The following is a 13,240-nucleotide window of genomic DNA, read 5'->3' on the forward strand; positions in this document are numbered from 1 at the left end:
CCAGTCTCCCATCTGTACGGGTGTTAGTAACCTAGATAATGATTGTCTTAGTGTTAGGTGTTACTGGGTGACAGTGCCAGCCGAAAATGCTGGTACTCTCTGTAATTTTCCTCCAGTCTCTCAACTTTTTCCTTTTATGTCTTTAGATTCATAAATTGAAGTCATAAAGTCTTTGCTCAGTTTAAAAGCTTTTCAATGACTTTAACTCAGTGAAGGTCGACCAAAGTGTATTTTTGTCTGTTTTTTATCCATTTGTTGATGTGTGTCCTCATCACATAACTTGATTAGTTATGTTGGACACTTGATTGAAGCCTATTCTGGAACAAAATAGTCTGCACTGGTCTACAGCACATGCTCAGGGGGGAGAAGGATAATGTGTTCATGCCTGATCAAGGTAGTACAAGTCTTAACATAGCCTGCAGTGTTAAGGCAAGTAATAGAAGAGTTGACCTTGCTTTGGGTGGGTGTGTTTGTCTGTGTGTGTGGGGGGGGTGGGTTGGGGGGGCAATGGAAAAATAATGGGTAAATTAAGGAGGGGAGTCAGGGGCCCCTGGGGGCAACAACAGCAAATCTGGATTATCATATCAGCTGACAGACAGACAGACAGGTTAGTTCTTAACTCCCCGGCAAGGGCCAAGAGGGTAATTGAGGCAGTGTGTGTATGTGAGTTTGTGTGTTTGTCAGTGTGTGGTGTCCATATATAGCTGGAAACCAATGTATGTTTGAAATCCTTATCCAGGACTGGACTTCACCTCCTTTGGGTCTCCCAACCCTTAATATCTCACTCAAAATAAACCTGAGCAGGCAATGTCAGAGAGTAGTGACAGATAGTGAAGGGCAAAACGAAGGATATGTTTTTTTTATTTGCAGTGGCACCCTCTAGTTCTCTATAAACCTTCCCTCCGGAAAAATACGAATGACTCTGAAAAGTTGAATCCCTTGAGTAGAGACGCAGTCTTTTAACCCACGCATGCAGGCACACACAGAAAGATGCTGCCTGCAATGTGAAAGCTGTCAGCCTAAACAAGGCTGCTTGTGTTTGTGGAGGGTGAATGGGAGAGGCTGTCTGTCTGGGCCAGCTGCCCAAGCACAAGAGCCCTTCCTGGGGGCTAGGCAGTGCCACATGGTCCCCACACCTCCTCCCTCTTCTAATTCTCCTCCCTTTCCTCTCTTTGCTTCTATGCCCAGATAGATAGATAGTCGAGGGGGTGCTGGAGCGATCAGGCATGCCAAACCAATCTGTTCGCCCTGTGCCCCCCGTCACACGTAGCATGGCCAAGGTTAAACGGTGTCATGCTACAAAGAAGGACAAGGTTTTGTGGGAGTCTCTGCCGAAAACATGGGACCATACCCGGGCTGTGCCTGTGGGGAATTGCACCCAGGACCGCTGGATGACGAGTGAGACAGTACTCCAGAGAAATGGGGGTGGTCGAATGATGGATGAGTCATGTGCACAGGGAGGCTGGCAGGGAGTGTGTTTGTGTGTGTGTGTGTCATTAGGGAGATTGATGTGCAGGAAAGAGTGAGTGTACCGTGTTTGTTCATGCGTCGATACACACTAGCATGCACAGACAGATACAGTACATGTGTAAACAAACAGAGTATATACATCTTTAACCTCCCTGATAGTGTAGAAATGTAAAGTATAGGTGCCATACAGTCAGTATAAGGCAGTAATTTATTCCCCCTTGTTCATTTATTTCAGAAGTCACTATTTCCTTCTTTCATATTCCTTGTCACCTCACACAGGTGCAGGTAAAGTGTGTGTGTGCACAGTATGTGTGTGTGTGTGTTTGCAGGTGTATGAGCACAGCAAGTGGCATGAAGGAGCGTATGTGCCACGAGCTGGAATTGAACACTTAGCCCATTTTAATAGTTTTTTAATGAGTCCTCCGCCGTATGCTGCTTTGATTAAACGTCCAGGCTTTTCAATAAATTAGCCAGTCCATTTGTTAGACCAGACACCTCTTGAGCAAAGACAAAGCCAAGAGAGAGGAGAGAGGAGAGAGCAGAGCCACTGAAGAGAGTAGACTCTGTGAGATGAAGTGGACGTGAAAGAAATGCTCAGCTAAACATGGAACTAGTTGACGTCAGACAAAGCACAGGTGACGTTAGCTTGTTGGACAAGCTTACATTAATGAGCTATGAAACCCCTATGTCACAGATAACAAATATTGAATAAATAATTGAATTGAATAAAACTTTGATTATTTACCAAGTATTTGGCAAGTATTGCTAACTTTGGTTTTCTTTTTAGCCTTTAAAGACCGTGTAAAGTGAATTCAGACATTTTCTTCTAAACACATTAAATAGGTCATAAATGTATTTCTAAAAAAGGTGTAAAAAGCATTTCAACCATTTAGATTTGAATTGTTGAGCTAGGCTTCACAAAACTATGTTTCAAGATTTACGTAACGCGGCGGTGTTAACCAATAGCACGGTTACACACCGGAGCATAAACCCGCCCCTGCTGCTGTAGAGGTATAAATACATTCAGCGCACACTACTACTACAGTCTACAGGTAGCCGCCGAGCTAGCCACTGAGCTAGCCGCCGAGCTAGCAGCTGAGTTAGCAGCAGAAAGCTCTCAGACCTAGCGTCCATGTTTCTGATAGAGGTGGTGACTTTGATTGACAGGTGACACTTGGTAGGGGGCGGGGTTTCAGCAAACTCGGCGGCCACTCCCACAGCGTTTGGGAGAAGAGAAGTAGGCAGACTTTTACACAACTTTGGAGCCCAATTTCATATATTTGGCGATTTTTTTAATCATTCAAATTTGGCAGGGTGGTTAACAACACACTTTTCTGTGGTATGTCAAACTCAGAACACATACTTTACACAGACTTTAAGATGATCTTCAACAGCAAGCTATCCGCGTAACAATAGCGAAGATAAGTTTAGCGCTCAATTTGACTCTGTTATCCACATCTTGCTAATATGAAAATGCTACATTGCTACAACATTACAACTCAATTACAATTGTCTTTACAAGAGACAATAGCAAATATAAGGTTAGCATTTAGTTTCACTCTGTTATTCACATCTTGCTAATATGAAAATGCTAACATTAACTATAAATGTCTTTACAAGAGACACTAGCAAATATAAGGTTAGCATTTAGTTTCACTCTGTTATTCACATCTTGCTAATATGAAAATGCTAACATTAGCTATAATTGTCTTTAAAAGAAACTGATTTTTTTAAAGTGATATTTTCCTAGTAGTCCATCAACATTCCACCATGTGGCTTTCTTACAGGCTTCTATTTAGCTTTTAGCATACCACTAATTCTGAAATGGAGGCCTTTACTTAGCTAAAGGGCAGAGGATTATATTAAAGACGGTCTTTAATTATAATTTTCCCTGTTCCCCAGTTATTGAACACTCAACACTTCCATCATGTTTACTTCTTCTTGATGTTGTAATTTGCTAAAGCACCAATTCCATCAGCACAACAACACACAGTCGTTTTGTGCTCGCCGCTGTGCTCCTTTGAGTTTCACATCTGTAACAGAAATTGTTTTTTTCATCAACATCATTATCCCAGCAGACATTTTGATTAGTCATAGCAGGGAAAGCACAGGTGTTACTAATAACATCAATGATGGTTCTTCTCTGTTCAGGTGTCCCAGGAAGCTGTGACAGCGAGGCAGCGTGCAATTCAACCATCATTAGTTTGATTATAGACACCTGTGTGTTTTCTGCTGTGACATGTCAAAATGTCCTCCATAGAAAAAGAAAAAAAAAAAGGATGGAGTTAAGTTACCATCAGTGACACTTCTTATTAAAAGCCTCCCACTCAGTGAAAGCTCCTACAAATATTGAGAGAAATTAATATTTCTGTTCAAGAGAATATCAGAGCAGCAGCGGAGTGTTGACGACATTAAACTGTTGCTGCACTGATGAGATTCAACCTCCCACATCACTACACAGTGAAGTTACATTTCCCCCTTCTTATCCTGATTTCGATGACTCCCTGACCTTTGCCTTAGGTCTACCATTAGGTTACACACATACAGTATAAAAATCTAAAGGACAGATTGTGATGAAATTTGTGAATGAAACACATTAATTAGCTATTTTACCCATGATTCATATAACCAAATAATCACATTTCCATGACATTCATTCCCACAAAGGGATAAATCCCCTATGATTCAGTGATCTGGGTTGGATTACACTTTTTAAACCGCAGCCACATCTGCATATAGTTACAATAACTTCTTAAAAGATTCATATCAAAGTCAATTTATTTAAAACCTCATCCACTAAAGGGGCTGGTAAGCTGATAAGTAAATCCGCTCATGTGTGATAACTTCATGTTGAGAATTAAAGTCAGGGTGAACACAGTCACTAGAAGGTCAAAACAAGTATCGTCATCGGAAATGTGCATTTGTGCAGTTCATCCCTGCTACTGTACTGTACCTCATTCCTGAACCGCATGAGTGCAAGCTTCAGTGTGTGTGTGTGTGTGTGTGAGAGAGTGAGCATTTTCTCTATCGCCAGCTTGTCACCTCTGGGGTGGGGGGTTGAGGCGGGGGGGGGGAGAGAATAACGGCCGAATTTCAGCAGCCAATGTTTGCTGATGCAGCTGCTGGTTGAAATTCAATACCGGGTGAGCTTTGCAACAGGCACTAACCTCTCTGTGTGTCTCTATGAGGATAATCCCCCCCCCCCTCCCACCACCACCCCCACCCCCGGCCATTTGGATGCTACAGTGGCTATATGCCTATGGGGAGGCTGTCATATCTTATAGAGTTTAGAAATTGATGTCTCTATTTTTCTATCCGCCTAGTTTTTGTCTCATACTTTCTCTTCACTGTCATCTACCTCTTCCTCAGCCACAGGGATGTCTGCTGGGTTGTGGGCGAGAGTTATTGTGAATGCACAAATTGGCTTTAAAAAATAAAAGTACTGTAAATACTCAAAAGGGGCATATATTTTTGAATATTAAAAGTATATTTTGAACATATTCCATGTAAAAATCGCATTATTGTGTATGGAAACCTGTGCAAATTAACCAAAATGTTGGTTTCTTATGTTAAAAATGACCATCAGTAACTGTTTTTTCCCCTGTTTGTTCCCATGTGTCACCGCAGGTTACCTGTACGTTACCTGTCTCATCCAGAACTGCTCAGACAAGATGGTGACAGCTCAGTTTCTCGGCAAAATCGACCACAACTCACTGCAGGTGCAAGACGACTACATATTTGTCAAGGTAAGCAATCCTAAAGGGTCGGAATGATCGGTATCAACATGCTGGAGAAGTAATAATTAAACTGCATTACTACCTTTACCATGATAAAGGATACAGTAGGATATTGTATAGGCAGATCATACTTTAACTTTGACACAAACTCTCATATCATATATAACATCCTGATGAGGATTTCTGATCTGATCTTGAAAACTGTTATACTATGTCTTCTGCAGATTGGGAAGAGTTTTATTATCTTGAGTTTGAAGACTACAAATCTCTAGAAGAAAGCTTACATTAAAAATTTGAGGTGTGGAGCTACCCCAGGCCCTTTAAGAAAGGGTTAACTTTTTGCAGCACAGTTCTGCTACTTCTGGCTTTGCCTTTGAGAGAGGAGACTCATTCTTCATTCACAAGAGGTCTCTTGTTAGTATTAGATTTAGAGATTTGATACACATGTGTGATAAGTTGTTCCATTTGTCCAGTCTTTCCATTATCTGCAGCTGTTACAGATTCTGTGTGCACTGAAACACTTGATAAATAAACGAATATCTTCAGCTGAATACACACTAGTTACTGAATGAATACTATTGAGTTGCACCTTTTTAAGTGTGTCTTCCCCCCCCCGCACCTCTTATTTATCATCATTGAGCGTTTGTGCATACTGCAGGTTGTATCTGTCAGTGTATTTATTGAGTCACAGCTATTTCGCTCAGACAACTGAGGCTGCAGCTTTCCGTCTTTTATTTTTCCTGATAAACTCTTGTGTTCAGATAACATACAGTAGCGTCCGCTGGAATCAGAGAATTGCTATTCGGGACAGTGCGCGGAATTAATCTCGCCTTGTCTATAATTGACTTGCCATGCAGTACAGTAGTGTGCGCTCTCTGGAGGCCTAGAGCTGAATCTGAATTTGCGTGTGATAACAGCAGACCGTGCATGAGCTGGTGTAGTATAGCAGAATCCCTCAGCGTGTATGTGTGCTTATGCATGCATATGTATATTTGTGAATGTGTGTGTGTGTGTGAGAGGAATTAAAACCTCATTAGACAACAATAGATCTGTCTATTATCCTCCCAGTATCACTAACTAACTGATATCAGATGTAGGGAGAAGTGTGTGGCTAGAGGAGGCACACACACATATTAATACACACACATACACACACAAGTAGCGTAGCCAGGTCCTTAGGGTGCTTATCAGATGGTAAGGCAGTGGAGAAATATGCAGCGTCAGAGCTGAGAGCGCAGTGTTAGCGTTCATATACACACACACACTCCATCTCACCCCACTTTGCCAGCCATTCTTTAGAAAGCTACTCCTTTTGAAAAAGCACAGTTGATAGCATTTCCTTCAGGGGCTCTCGTTTTAAAAGAAAACAGCTTTCATTGTTTCATCACTTTTTCATCAGTGTTCAGCATTAAAAAAAAAAGAAGAAAAAAGCAGCGGTAAGTGCTCCTTTCAATCACCAGCAATCGTTGTAATCACAGCTCAATCTGATCGCCAGCAATAGAGGCTCAGATATCCAAGAGCGAGGTGGAAAGTAAGGTAACCAAAAGCTCTTTCCATCTGAATACTAAGTTCTCCGTCAGAATTCTGAAGTATAGGTCTAGAAGTTTTCACGCTGCACACTTTTACAAAAACACAGTGACACAGGGAGTGTGTTTCAGAAAGCGGTGCGAGCCCCATCATTTAGGATATGACGCGTCCAACTACTGTGTTAGTCGCTGTCAGTCACCCGTGCCGTCTTCCTCGCCGAGCTTCCCTCTGCTAAATCGCGGCCTCGGCTGTGCTGTTTGTGTATTCCGGTTCAGCGCCTCGTGAGCTTTGTGATCGGCCGAGCTTCTCTCAGCAGGCGGGCCAGCATGATTCAGCCTTTTACCCACAAGTTTGTGAGGTGAATGTCAAGGTCTGTGCAGTGTGGGGGAGGAGGGATTTTTGCATTTTACCTTTTCAGTTTGGTGTGAGTCAGCAATAGCAGATGGTGAACCCCCACACCTTTACTCCAGCAACAGAGGCATGCACATTTGTGGATGCTGCTTTGCTTTGTTAGAAAAATAAAAAACTCTCTTCCTATCCCAGAATGATTTAAATGAGAAATGTGCAGTTTTCTTTTAGTACATTTTTTCAATTTTTAATCTCACTTTCAATATGTCTTTCAAACAGGCATAAACAAGATCTTAATATTCTCAATGTAATATGAGTTTTGCAGGGCTTTTGCAATGAGCCCAGCATCTGTTGAGCATATTTTACACATTAACAACTAAGAAATCTTTTTTTTTAAATATAATTAGGAAAAGCTTTCTTAACCCAGATGTAAGCTGGAATAAAGGCTTGCGAATTAGATAGTGTTTTTTGAAAAATGTGGAGACTGTTTTTTTGTTTTTTTTTAATGTCCTGTCTGTTTCACAGGTCACCACGGGGAACCGCACAAAGCACTACGTATCATATCGGCGCAACGAGTTTGTCCAGATGAGGTTTCCCAAGTACGCCTTGCCAAAGGTAAACCCCCCCCCCCACCCCCCCCCCCCCCCCCCCCCCCCCACCCTCCACTACTGACGGCACTTCAGACTACAACTTTGGATATTTGTCGATGGACCATTTTAACGCAACAGACTTGACTACAAATCTATTTATTGTCAACACAATATGTTGCTAAAGCCTGACACTACTGTACATTTGGGTTCACACAGATCAATTAGATCCATCATCGACCATGATGATGTTTTTCTTGTATCAGTTTCAGTGCATTTCAGAGGATTTTAAACTATCATAACATAGAATTCTGATTCAAATCTTCAAATATCACAAATATCGAAATCGATATCGCGTCAATATCGTAGGGATGACAACGATGCTTTCACAAAATATTTACACAATGAGGTTTTTGATAAATAAACATCAGTAATTTGAATATAATGACAAAATGGGTAAAGGCAAATTATAGAACAGCTAAAACAGTTACAGCTACACATGGACAAAGATGTGGTGTCATGGAAATGTGGCTGGAAATGTATCACTGGTTTGTGCATACTGTAGACTAGAGCTACAACTTTTAACATATCCAAACATATGCATTTGATTTTTAAATGCCTCATGCAAGAATAGCCTGATAGTTGTCAGTACTCACAGTTTACCCAGTACTTACCACTATGTTCCACTTCTTCTTTGGTGTCAGATGTTCACACGGTGCCTCCACACAAATGAATCCTGCTAGGCTGATACATGATAGCCACCATAAAATATTCACCACGCCGCATCGATCCGGCCGCATCGCGTGTCACTGACATCAGCAAAGACGATGTATGAGCTCCACTTCAATACGAGACAGGACAGGAACCTTTGCTGTCAGCGGCGGCGGCACAGGGGGCCGCTTTAGCGCAACACCAGCCTGAGTGCTATTGAACTGTGCTGATTGAATGCGGAGCCCAGGGAGACGTCTCATGTATTTTTCAGCTTTAAAGCGAGAAAAGACAATCACTGCCATTGACACTCTGTCAGGGAAGCGTGTTTTGCGCCAACATGCGCACATGCACACACACACACACACACACACACAACTTACAGCTATCCTTGTTAGGGAGGTCACATTGACTTTCATTCATTGACAGTCTAGTCCAAACCTTAACAAGGACCTCAGGAATGATGTTTTGCCTCATTAGGACCAGATTTGGTCCCCATGAGGACTGATGGTCCCGACAAGGTTGGTGCCGGAAAAAGGTCCCAATGAGGTAACAAAAACACACACATATACACACACACGAACACACTCCAGGAAACATATAGAATTACTCTTGTTCGACTCAAACCCACCACTTAGAGAGATCTTATGCCTCAATTGCTTGACTACTTCAGCTACAGCACTCGTTGATCCTCAAGGAAGGTGAAAGGGATTGACTTACACGCACACACACACTTTTGCTTTCCTTCCAACAAGTAGAGACGATATGAAATCAATTTGATTAGGTGTGGCAGGAAGGTGGTGGTGAAATCAGTTTGTTTATTAGTGTGTGTGTGTGTGTGTGTGTGTGTGTGTGTCTGTGTGTGTGTGTGTGTGTGTGTGTGTGTGTGTGTGTGTGTGTGTGTGTGTGTGTGTGTGTGTGTGTGTGTGTGTGTGTGTGTGTGTGTAAGTATGTGTTTAGTTAAAGCATGCCCTAGTTGCTCTCTCTCTCTTGTCTCCCTCTCTCTACATGTGTCCTCTTACTTGGGTGAGCAGATAGGTCACACGTTGCGAAGCTTTTAGGTCGAGCGACACAGTGGGGAGGAGGAGAGGAGGGGGGACAGGAGAGAAATAGAGAAGGGAAAGAGGGACAGAGATAGACGGACGGAAGGGAGGAGAGGAGGAGAAAGTGTGTGTGTTTGTGTGTGTGTGTGTGGTGAGAGAGGGAGTGTTTCGAGCACCATGTTTTTCCACTGTGAATAATTGAAAGGCTGCAGAATGAAAAATGTAGAGGCCATCAGAGAAAGCAGTTTGGCTGTGTCCTGGGAGACCTGACCCGAGTTATGGATTAACCACGCGCACACACACACAAACACACACACATACACACACACACACACTCCTTCATCCAGCACTACTTGCTGTGCTGTGAAATCACAGGTAATAATTGTCCCTTTTTTTTTATCTGCTTCCAGCCCCTTCCTCGCTGTCCGTCAGTCAGGATGTAATCACCTTCATGTTGTTTTTAACACTTTACTTAACTGGGTAAAATACAGTAACACTGTACACAGGCAGCTCCAGATAGTATGTCTTGGTCAAGAGCACTTCAGGGGAATTTTGTGAAAGAGGGGAGCCGTCTGGTGTAGGACTACAGTCAAGAAGACCACTTCCTGTTCATTGAACCCAAGTTAGAGCAGTTTTGATATCAAATCAAGGCTGGGCACAAAGTAGTGCAAATTGAGGCATTTTATCTCTAAATTAAGTTAATAGTTAGCAATTAAATGAACAATTATCTTTAGCAAACTGTGCAAAAAATCAGGATATAAATCTGAGAAAAAATATTCTTGCACAATAAGCAACATAACAACCAAACATCGAAAACGAAGATGTTTGGCTGTTTGAAGACACACTATGGATCATACGTATTATGTGCTTTGTAAATGACAGGGCCAAATAGTGATGCCATATTAACCCTTACATACTGTTCATATTCTGACTTATAATTACACCATTTCACATTAATAAATTCCCCATCAGTCATTAATAAATGTTTGATTAATCCTTCTGTTAATGGAAAAAAAGACATTTACAATCACTATTTTATGAAGAGTACAACATGTTTGAATACTGATTCTTAAGTCTTTTTTTTTTAAATAAACACAGGTTATATTGAACATTTGCATATATGAAAATGAGTATCAGCTGCACAAAAATAAAAAAAATAAAAAATAAAAAGCATTTTATTTCCATTTTTATATATTTTGAACAAGCAGTTCAGTCTGTTCTAGAACAACCTGCATGCAAGTCTAGTCGAGCATATGAGTCTGCTGTAGTACCAAACAACCTCAGTAGGGAGCGCATGTGAGCTTGTACAGCTACAGTAAGCCGTGAGGGTAAAAACATGAGGCAGTTAGCTATACTCTTTGTCATAATACTTGGGTTAGTTTGTAACCGTGTTTAAGATTGTTCTACTTGGGACTACGGCGCATGCCATATACCCATAACATACCCATTTCTCTCTCCCCTTGTTTCCTGTCGGCCTCTCTGCCACCAACTGTACAATAAATGCATAAAAGTCCAAAAAAAATAATCTTAAAATTTAAAAAAAGATTGTTTTACTTCCAAAAAAGCCTTGATATTGAATCATTCAATGTTGATTTGTTGAATCAGAACAAGAAAATCAGTTTGTGACCAAAATTCATAACAGACACAACTCTTTTAAAAGCTTTGACAAGAAGGCATTGTGGATATATATAATGGGATGACTGATCTTATCTTCAAGAGGCTACATGTAAGAACATTAAATGCAGCCAGGGAAGTACTTACAAAAGAAATGCGTGGGCCGACTGTTTCAAAGACCTCTTCACAGGATTCAGTGTGAATAATGTCCAAGGGGCATGATGAGGATTTTAATGCAATTAATGGGATCTGTTAGAGTGTGAAAAGGAAATGAGCTCAATGCTTCTGAGAGAGGGTGAGCACACTGAAGAGGCTATTATGTCACAGCTGACTGCCAGGGGAAATCTGGCATCTGATGTTGTTCGGTTTTTTTTTGTAATGAAACAAGCAAGGCATTCCTCACACCATTGTGACAAAGTCCCATTTAATGTTGTGAGAGGAATGGAGTCATGATGGAGTTTAATCTATTAAAAAGAAGACTGGAATGACTATATGAGATTTTGCAGGAGTAAGAGGAATGACATAAGTAAGTGGCTTTCTTAAATCCCCTCCTTCTATCAAGAATGTATTACAGTTTTAGCACGTAGCATTAAAAATGTTTAACACTGATGCGTTTTGTAGGAAATAGAATAGACTATTGTAAGTAATACTGCAATACGTCTATTATGGCTTTGAAATAAGCGAGCTTTTGCGGGAACCCATCTGACCATAATCATCGTGATCATGAAAAGGGTTTCCTCTCTCGGCTCCAGAGATCTAATCACCAGGTGCCTTTACTGCCCTGCTGTAATCCAACAGATGGTTGATGTGTTTTTGTTTTTTTGTGGCTTCTTGATCGGCTTATGTTTAACAGACCGACCTACAGACCCGGCTGGCTGGTTAACATCATCTTTCCCACCATGACCAACACTAACGTCCACATTATAGACACCTTGCAAAACACATGTTGTCTCCTTATATTTCTTACCAAGCTTGATGTCTTAACCCTTGAAGATTTACATGTTTGCCCAAATTTGAATACTGTGGTTTTATAGGTGGGGTAAACTTTACCACAACTAAAAGCCAACAAGGGAAGTGGACCAGAAAGGATGGACTGCTTGCAAGAATGTTCTGAAATCTAACATGACTCCTTTAGAACTATAGCATATCACATTAAGCTAACTTAATCAGGTTGCAGGAACAAACAATAACCCCCTGGTGCTCACACATCAAGGATGGCACATTAAAGTCCAACTGAAATCACATTTAGTCATCCTTTTTGCAGTCAGTCATTGTGTATTGTTCATAGTTTTTACTATTAAAATGAAGAAAAAGGGAAGAAAAATGGTCTCTGGGGACATATCAGAAATGTGTGAGTCAATTTTGGGAAATTATAAGTAGATGTAACCGTGTAACAGGGTTGTGTGAGGTTAAGTAGATGTAAGAACAATGCAAATGACAACATTTTTACAACATAATAAATCACAGTGAACAGACGGATGTGGATGGATGGGTCTACAGGGGTGACAACATGAATGGCCAGTTTCCTAGAAACTTATGAATATACATATTCCTTTAGGTGTTTTGCATTTCAGCACATTTATTAATATCATCAAGAAAAACAATATATTAGAAAATAGCATAAGATGTGCAGCTCCTGACAGAATCACATACAGTAGAGCGCTGCAACGTCTGTTTCACTTTTTCACTCCATGCTTCCTTTAATTCGGCTCGTCTTGTTTCATTCTGACTGGCTTTCAGACCAGAGTGTGGCTTTTTGCTTGTGTGTCTACTTTACAGCTGACTAAGCACACCTCTTATTTTCACTCATTCTTGTGGTTTGTTTTTGGTTTACATCGAGTACGTACATTTTTGAGAGTGTGCACGGGGTAATTCTGCCCAGACAGGTTCCATTCAAGTGTAAATTGAGCTTTGCCTTCACAATCTCATTATTTTCTGTTTTTGCCCTTCCAGTGTTATTAACACCATACTGAGCTTGGGTCAAGATATATTTAAATAGCTGAGTTCAGGTCGGTATTGCTGCCAGTGGATTATACAGCTTCTTGGACCCCGGGATCTCTTGATATTTTCTCCCAGCAGTGGTCCTTGTCTCTGGGGTGATATCTGACAGAGATGGATGGAGGGTGTTTCTTTCAGAGGGCACTCAGTGATGCAGCACCAAGAGAGACGCTGGTAGAGATCCCACTAGTTCAAACAAACCAAACAG

The 13,240-nt window shown here is 41.3% G+C and overlaps 1 protein-coding gene across 1 annotated transcript in view; it reads left to right on the forward strand.

Annotated features, from left to right (window-relative positions):
• sorcs2 (sortilin-related VPS10 domain containing receptor 2) overlaps positions 1–13,240 on the forward strand; it is a 298,125-nt gene that overhangs the window by 252,318 nt on the left and 32,567 nt on the right. The window contains exons 7-8 of the mRNA XM_062444329.1: positions 5,098–5,216; positions 7,608–7,697. Of these exons, the coding sequence (XP_062300313.1) occupies positions 5,098–5,216; positions 7,608–7,697 (209 nt within the window). The remainder of the gene's footprint in view (positions 1–5,097; positions 5,217–7,607; positions 7,698–13,240) is intronic.

This window comes from Scomber scombrus, chromosome 23, assembly GCF_963691925.1.
Source record: "Scomber scombrus chromosome 23, fScoSco1.1, whole genome shotgun sequence".
Taxonomy (NCBI): Eukaryota; Metazoa; Chordata; class Actinopteri; order Scombriformes; family Scombridae; genus Scomber; species Scomber scombrus.